Source organism: Triturus cristatus, chromosome 4_1 (genome assembly GCF_964204655.1).
Source record: "Triturus cristatus chromosome 4_1, aTriCri1.1, whole genome shotgun sequence".
NCBI classification, from domain to species: Eukaryota; Metazoa; Chordata; class Amphibia; order Caudata; family Salamandridae; genus Triturus; species Triturus cristatus.
Window position 1 is genome coordinate 226,912,719 of NC_140585.1, and position 9,010 is coordinate 226,921,728.

The 9,010-nt window shown below is 44.6% G+C and overlaps 1 protein-coding gene across 1 annotated transcript in view; it reads right to left on the minus strand.

The window, feature by feature from the left end:
* The window catches only part of LOC146854151 (hemagglutinin/amebocyte aggregation factor-like), an 88,717-nt gene extending 80,993 nt beyond the window's left edge, over positions 1-7,724 (minus strand). The window contains exon 1 of the mRNA XM_085651926.1: positions 7,362-7,724. Coding sequence (XP_085508052.1) covers positions 7,362-7,440 — 79 coding nt within the window. The 5' untranslated portion in view covers positions 7,441-7,724. The remainder of the gene's footprint in view (positions 1-7,361) is intronic.
* Positions 7,725-9,010: the final 1,286 nt, after the last annotated feature.

Sequence of the window (9,010 nt, forward strand, 5' to 3'; positions counted from 1 at the left end):
CTCTCGGCACAGTGCAGAGGAATCAGGGCAAACATGTAATGGTTAATATTACATTGGAAAGTAGTCTCTGTGGCAAACCCTGTGTCAAGCAGTAAAACTACCTGATCAGGGAAGAGGCAAAAGTAAGAGGCACACATTACCAAAGACCTTAATTTTCCAATCTGTAGGTCTGGTTGATAGCCACTAGGAAGGCCTCTTCAGTCGTAAACCAAAGGAGGAGTGGCCAAGGTCAGAGTTTGAAGTGAGGATTCTGCAGACCTGAAGGAAGATCCCAGACAAAAAGAGGGGAATGGGACCTACAGGCCACGGGCTACCAAAACTTTCAAAGGAACAAGCTTTGGTGAATGCATTAGGTTTCGCCTATGTGATTAATAAAAAGCAGTTTTTTTTGTAAGTTGTAACCTGCTGAGTGGTAGTACAATATAAGTGACAGAAAGTCTGTTAAAGTGTTATGACTTGTTTATGTACAAAAAGGCAATATATTGTGCTGTTACTGGTGGTATAGTGTGGGTAAGTAATAGCAAAAAATTTCTAAATGAAAGAGGGAAATAATAGAATGAATTGATGAAATACCAGTATTGTGTTTAGAGGAGATCTTACACCTTTGGGCCCAGTGCCACTGCACCTGCTGCACCACTCAAATCATGCCCCTAGCGGCTGCAAGGTAACTGCATTTGTGAATGCCTGTTTAGTAGTAAAATGTTGCAATGTTTGGTGTTTAGAGGTGTTACTAGAGCTTTGTGCCCCGGTGTCACTACACCTGCTGCACCATTCAAATCATGACCCTATTACCTGTAAGGTAACTGCACTTGTCACTGTTTTGTGGTAAAATATTGCAATATTTGGTGTTTAGAGGGCTTACTAGAGTTGTGGGCCCTGGTGTCACTGCACCTCCTGCACCACTGAAATCATGACCCTAGTGCCTACAAGCAAACTGCACTTGTGACTGCTTATTTAGTAGTTACATTATCAATATTTGGTGTTTAGAGGAGTTCTGACCACTTTTGGGCCCGGTGCCACTGCACTGCTACACCATTCAAATCATGCCACTAGTGCCTGTAGGGTAACTACACTTGTGACTGTCTGTTTAGTAGTAAACTATTGCAATATTTGGTGTTTAGAGGAATTATGACCAATTTTGGCTTCAGTGCCACTGTACCTGCTGCACCATTAAATCATGCCCCTATTACTTGTTAGGTTACTGCACTTGTGACTGCTTATTTAGTAGTTAAATATAGCAACATTTGGTGTTTCGAGGAGTTCTGACAACATTTAACCGCAATGCCACTGCACCTACAGCATCGTTGAAATCACAGCAACAGTGCCTGCTAGATAACTGCACTTGTGACTGCCTGTTTAGTAGTCAAAATTAGCAATATTCTGCGTTTAGTGGGGATCCTCGAGCTTTTGGCCCCGGTGCCACTGTACCTGCTGCACCATTCACATCAAGCACCTTTTAACTGCAAGGTAACTGCAATTATGACTGCTGTATAGTGGTGAAATATAGCAATGTTAGGTGTTTGGAGGCGTTCTGACAACTCTGGGCTCTGTGCCACTGCACCTGCTGCACCATTCAAATCGTGACCCTAGTGCCTGCTAGATAACTGCACTTGTGACAGCTGTTCAATAGTAATAATTAGCAATATTCTGCATTTAATGGGGTCCCTGGAGCTTTTGTGACTGTACCTGCTGCACCATTCAAATCATGACCCTGTTGTTTGCAAGGTAACTGCACTTGTGACTGCCTGTTTAGTAGTAAAATATAGCAATATTAGGTGTTTAGCTGTGTGCCTGGAGCTTTTTGTCCTGGTGCCACTGCACTTGCTGCGCCATTCAAATCATGACCCTATTGCCTGCTAGATAAATGCATTTGTGACTGTCTTGTTTAGTATTACAATTTGGTAATAATCTGGGTTTAGTGGGGTCCCTTGAGCTTTTGGCCCCAGAGCCACTGCACCTGCTGCACCATTCAATTCAATTTCCTTTTAATTGCAAGGTAGCTGCAAATGTGATTGCCTGCTTAGTAGGAAAATATAGCAATATTAGGTGTTTAGAGGAGTTCTGACAACTTTTGGACCCGGTGCCACTGCACCTGTCACACCATTCAAATAATGACTCTGTTGCCTGCAAGGTAATTGCACTTTTGACTGCCTGATTTTACTAGTAAAATTTAGCTTTATTAGTTTTTTTCTGGAGTTATGACAATGTTTGGCCCCGGTGCCACTGCACCTGCTCCACCATTTAAATCAAGCCCCTTTCCATTGCAAGGTAACTGCAAATGTGATTGCCTGCTTAGTAGGAAAATAAAGCAATATTAGGAGTTTAAAGGAGTTCTGACAACTTTGGCCCAGTGCCACTGCACCTGCTGCACCATCACATCATGACCCTAATGCCGGAAAGATAATTGCACTTGTGACTGAATGTTTAGTAGGACATTATAATAATAATCAGTGTTTATTGGGGCGCCTGGAGCTTTTGGGCCCAGCGCCACTACACCTGCTGCACCATTTAAATCCAGACCCTTTTAACCACAAAGTAACTGCCATTGTGACTGCCTGTATAGTAGTAAAATATAGCAATATTAGATGTTTAGAGGAGTTCTGACAATTTTTGGGCCCAGTGCCACTGCACCTGCTGCACCATTCAAATTGTGACTCTGTTGTCTGCAAGGTAACTGCACTTATGGCTGCCTGTTTAGTAGTAAAATATAGCATAGCTCTTTATTTAACACGCAATGTTTATTTCAACATTTAGAATTTGATCATAATGGCAAAATAGGTTAGGTTGAAAAAATCAATCCGATAATGCCTACAAAGTGCAAAGAAAGGTATTGTGGCATGATTAGGAAATTTCACAAACGTTCTAAGTCTAAAGCATCTGCTTTACACAACTAAGTAATAAAAAGCAAACATTCCAGCATACTGTTAGAAGCTGTCTGCCTTTTCCATGGGAAACAGTCTTATCTTGACGGTGAATGGCACTCAAACAGTGTGAACAGCTTTAGTAGAAGTATCGTCCATGTGTGCAGCCAGGGGAAGTTAGAAAAAAAAAGTTTCCCACAAAAGCGAATTAACACAGTAATTAATGTGTGAGAACTGATAAGAGCCCCCCTTTAAGATATTATAAATACAAGAGATTTCACATTCACAGCGCAAGCGATGTGCAGGCGAAACCTAAAAATAACAACAGACCCCTTGGAGGCCCGCAAGCTGTGAGTTGACGCCCATTGAGCCCCCAGAGGGAGGGAGTCAACCTCTTACGGAACTCATCCAGTTCCAACAAAGCCTCCGCATTTTAGGCACAATACTCCTTGGATCTGGCACCCAACCTACCAATCCTGAGTGACCTAATTATCAAAACTATGTGCCGGCATGTAAGGTTCCAGACAACTCAAAAACACTAATGATGTATTTGGTTATAGCGGGGTCCCCTTTATACCCCCTAGGGGTCAGAATTAAAGCATATACGTGAGCAAATCCCTAATCCACCAGTCCGGACAGATCCGGCCATCGGCTGGGCTGTGCTAAATTGTCTACAATGCCATGAGAAGATGGAAGCTGTAGGCTACACGCCCTCTAGTTAACTCATGTACATCCCTTCTGTATGAGCAATAACCCCAGGACATTGTCTTCAGGTCCTTCAGAGTAAACAAGTCCCCAAGCCCCCGCCCTGAGAAGATGTCCCCACGAGGGACCGTCATGTCATATAAATTTGACCAATCACTGCTGTTTTGTGCTTTATGCTGCTAGTCAATAGAATCAAAGTGCCCACATGAGCCTCGCTTGTAGATGAACTTGTTACCTTCGCCCCCCATATCTAGGTGTGAGGAGAACATTTGCGTTTTGAGTGTATTTTTGTAACTTTGTTGCTTCATCAAGCACCTGGCCTTGTGGTCAAACTGCTGTGCGAATAACTGTATTTAGGGGCCTGTCACTGAGCCTTAGACGAATATCACTGATGACCACCTTGGTCCTCTTTACTGGAACCAGCTCCCCTTGTACTTGAGACAATGCCCTGACCACCTCCAATTCAGGAAGCACCTTAAGACCTTCCTTTTCTGTCTCTGATCCTGATCCAGTCCCTCAGTTTTTCAGTTGCCTGTCCGCAGCGCAGATACCCCTTCGGGGGTCGATTCAGGCGCTATATAAATAAATGAGCAGTCAACTTGACGCCACTTGATGTTCCCCCAGCTGGGTTAGATAGCTGCCTTATCTTTGGTTAGGTTAGACTTATCTGATTTGTCATATTCTCCTGTTTTGTTCTCTTCCATCCCTCCTTGGTTTTGAATACTTTGATGATTTCTGTGTCTCTGACACTCACTTATATAAGATTGCATTGAATCATTCCACTCTGTGTTAACTCTTCTTCCTATCACTCACTCTGATAGAGTACATTTTCACTAAATGCATAAACTGTATTGTGACTTCTCCGTGATGATTTACGTGTCCTTTGACACCTGATTGCTTAAGTTAGATTGATCGTATAGGTTAATATAGCTGGCACTCCAGAATTGTGAAACTCACCTCTTAGACTCCCTTTTTCCGTTACAGAGCACACACACTCAAAATGTTATCTGGTTCCTCATTCCAAATGCTCCTCCAACATGGTGCCGAGGGTTTATATTTCAGATGGAAAAGATATAAATTCTGAAGGCTTTTTGCCATTATTACCTGTAAAGGCATGAAAATACCCACAGGCTGGTTAGATCCTGGTGAAATATTGGTCAGGTCTCAACCCTGATGACGAATTAGGGTGTACCTCTTTCTCACTATCTGCTGGGTGGGTTGTCTAGCATACCACAGTCACTGCAGAATAAGGGTCTTCCCAAAATTGATCAGGGAGCAGTCATGCCAGTCGACACAAGGCATCCAGGCTCTTTCTGGAAATCACTACAGTGAGATCCTGTTAAAAAGGCAAAGTCAGTGACCTACCATTTCTGGGGGTTTAAAGCAGTTTATAGGCCTTTTTTAGGGCTTCTCACTGCTTAGAAGAGGGTAATTTCAGATTTTTATCTCTTTAAATGGACTTTATTGGTTATTTTCACTTGTGAGAAAGTGTGACTCGAAGTGTCACACACTTGGCAGTGCAATGTCACTCATGTGTGCACCCAATCCATGGAAATGTCATATATAAGCAATCTGAAAATGTGGCAGCTATGCATCCTTGGTGTTTCCCGACTCCTAGCTCATGAGTCTCAATAAGCCTCTTGTGGCCTTCAGAGCTAGCCATGGACTGAGCCTCTCTACCTGTGAGGCAAATCAAAGACTCACCATCTGGAGCAGGCAGCTATGAATTTATGAAACAGGAATTCTAATCAGATCCTGCCACAAATTGACCATATGTCATAGAGCCTCAGCCCCTCAGTAGGATAGGATAGGATTGTTATTTTTAAAGCGCTCGAATGCCGTGGTGTCTTGGCGCTGAGTGTGTGCGTGGGGACACTGGGCTGTTTAACCAGAGGTTTAACTTAAAGGGAACAGCCAGGTCTTCAGCATTTTCCTAAAGTTCAGCCGATTGGATAGAAGCCGCATGGTGGCAGGCAATTGATTCCATAGCTTAGTTGCACAGTATGATAAGCTCCAACCCCCCCCCCCCCCCCACCTTGCTCTATGAATTTTAGGGGTGTGGACGAGGCCCTTGTTTGTGGATCTAAGGGTTCTGGTGGGAGAGTACCGGGAAAACAAATTCTGGGTCTCCACCGACCCACCTCCATATAGAGCCTTGTGCACCATACAGAGGGCCTTGAATTCCACTCATTGCTGGACAGGAAGCCAATGAAGTGACCTTATGCCCGCCGAAGTGGAGTGACCTTTGGGTATGTTTAATAACAATCGAGCCGCCGCATTCTGTAATGACTGTAGTTTCATTCTCTGAGACTTGTCAATGCCCATAAACAACCCGTTGCTGTAGTCTAATTTCGAAAGAAAAAGTGCTACTACAACAGTGTTTTGAAGCTCCTGTGGAATGAAGGGGAAGATCTTACGTAAACTTTTTAGTAAGAAAAAGCAGGATCTCAGACGATTGACCTGGGCCGAAAAGTTGAGTTGATCATCATAGATCACTCCAAGGTTCCTGACTTTAGTGGTAGGGCAGGGAAAGTCACCTGCCTCTGTTGGCCACCAAGTTTTGTTCCACAGTGAAAGGCCTTTACCGAACTCCAGTACCGCTGTCTTGTCGGTGTATATCTTCAGGAAGTTTGGGCTCATCCAGCTCATAATATTTGTCAGACAGGCATGAAAGCTGCTGGCGACGATCTCTGGTTGTTTAGAAACTGATATTATGAGCTGGGCGTCATCAGCATACGAGACCAGGGTAAAGCTGTGATTTCTGCTGAGTCTGGCCAGAGGGGTGACATATATATTAAAAAGCGTTGGAGACAGAGCAGAACCCTGTGGTACTCCGCAAGGGAGATGAAAGGTGTCAGACTGTAAACTGTCCCAGTGTATGTTCTGCTCCCTTGCTGTGTCCTCAATTCCCACGTCTCCTACAAACACACACATTCCACAAACATTCCCCGGTTGTCTCCTTTGCACCCTCAGAATTACTAAACGCTGTTGCCAAAATAAAACTTACTTCACAGTTCTGAAGCAGGGCTCAGGGATTGCACAGCGCCCAGGAGCATTATTATTCTGCAGCAGAAAATCATGTCTGGGTCTGTAAGACAATTGTGTGCCACAAGCCTGCTGTCAGGACAGGATTCACCCAAGTCCACCCAGCCCTGAAAGCAGCCGCTGCACCTCAGTTTATCAGTGGTTTTCAGGGGGATCCTGTGTCTTGGACTTCGTTGGGGGTACACATCACAGAATAGATGTTTTCCAAATCAGCTGCCTACAGGATCCTAGAAAAATGAAGATATTGAGGCATTGGAACTTTCCAGTAGTGGGTACTAAACCATGTCTCATTACAAACACTTTTCCTTTATATGAAGTATGAAAACGAAAGCTCGAAATATTACAACTTGAAGTCTGCATGGTCACAGATTCCCTGAATCGGTTGATGAGGGGTATTGAAACTATATACTGTGTATCCAAGGTATAGTCCCTAAAGTTGGTCCAGAGAAGTAAAAGCTAATTTTACATTTTAGTTTGTAATCTATTTATGATTAAGACTGAAATGACATGTCATATGTCCACTCGCAGATAAAATAGGATGTCCTTGGTTCAGGGAACTGTCAAACAAGGATTAAGACATGATGGTGTCATATTTTAATTATTTCATTCTAGAACTATGAACTCTATGGTGTGTAGACTTTTTCGCTATGAGTTTTTGTACATTTGAAAAGAAATACAAATTGAACCTTAGAGAATACAACATCGAAATTAATAGCATTAATGGAAACTATTACAATGATAGCATTTTACCTGTGGGTGCGCCCTGGGAGGCTTCACTTTCTGCAAACACCGTGGCTATGATGGCTGCTAGAAGGATTAATGCCCTCATGGCGACTGGCAGAGTGGCACGAGGCAGGTTTATTTGAAAAGACGAGGCTATTGTAATATTTCTAAGGCGTTCCCCTCTACCTCTTTGTCCTCAGCAGCGCTCTATCTCGTATTCCTCCGCAGCCGTCTATCTCTTATTCCTCCGCAGCCCTCTCTCTCTTATTCCTCCGCAGCCCTCTATCTCTTTGTCCTCAGCAGCCCTCTATCTCTTACTCCTTCTCCGATCCCGTCCTCTTGCTATATTTCCTGCTTCCGAAATCCCATGTCAGTTATACGCCCAGCCTCTTCCCAACTTGAGGATCACGTGCCAAGTGAAGTTTGACTTCGGTAGTTATGAATGCATGGGCGGCTGGACCTTATGAACTCCAGGGCGTCGACCTATCGGCTCCAGCGAGGGCAGCAAGAGATGCTGCTCTTCGCGCGCCGGGTGTCGGCCGCTTTGTCTGTTTGCTCTTCCCAGACCCGTGTGCTGATGGTGCAGGTGCCCACGGTAGAGGGGCTTCTGCAGAGTTCTGTGGAGTGCGCAGGTGTGCCAGCGCTGCGCACATCAGCCCTTTCACACATTCACAGGCCCATAGACATGCCGGCATGCCCTATGGGTGCAGCAAGGTGCAGTGGGCACAAGCTGGTCTGTCACTGCTCAGATGATTTCATTTTTGTTGGTAAGCAGGAGCCAGGTGAGTGTGACCGAGCCTTGCAGTGTTTTCAGCGTTTGGCTCATGATTTGGCGGTATCACTGGCTGAGGGAAAGACTGAGGGCCCACGAACCTCCTTCACCTTTCTAAGAATTGAAGTGGGCACGTTGCACACCATGGCAGCATTACCAGACAGCAATGAGTGGAGATCAAGCTTTTCTGGGCATGGTGAGTGGAGGGAGGAAAGTATATTTGCGCAGAGTGCAAACACTCTTGGGATAGCTGAATGTTGCCTGTCGAGTTGTGAAGGCAGGGCATGCCTTTTGGAAGAGATTGGGTTTAGCAATGGCAGGAGCATCTTGACCGCATCATAGAGCGAGAGTTTTCATGGCAGTCAGAGCTGACTTGTACATATGGAGAACCCTTTTGGATGACTTGAATGGAGTTTTTATATACATTGTGGCACGTGCATGTTTTTTCTGATGCTGCTGGGGCAAACGATGTTGGTGTTTCTGGAACGGACGGTGGGATGCTTAGAAGTGGCTAGAGCATGTGATGAAACAGGAAAGGAGTATAGTATTTTTAAAAGAATCATTTGTTCTCCTATTGTTTGCATTGCCGGTTTTGAGGGGCAGGAGTTGTCAGGCAAGAATGTGTTGTTTATTGTGGACAATATGACTGTGGCTGACCAGTGAACAGACAGAAAGTAAAAGATGTACGAGTGTTAAGATTCTTGAGACGTTTCATGCTCTTATGCTTATAGATGAACATTGTATGGAAAGCTAGACACGTGCCCGGGACGAGCAATCATATAGCAGATGCATTATCTACTTTGCAGTGGCAGAGATTCCACATGTTGGCACCAGGAGTGGAGGAAGAGAAGACAGAGTTGCCATCGAACATCTGGTCTTGGGGGAATGAGGGTTGTGGATCTGG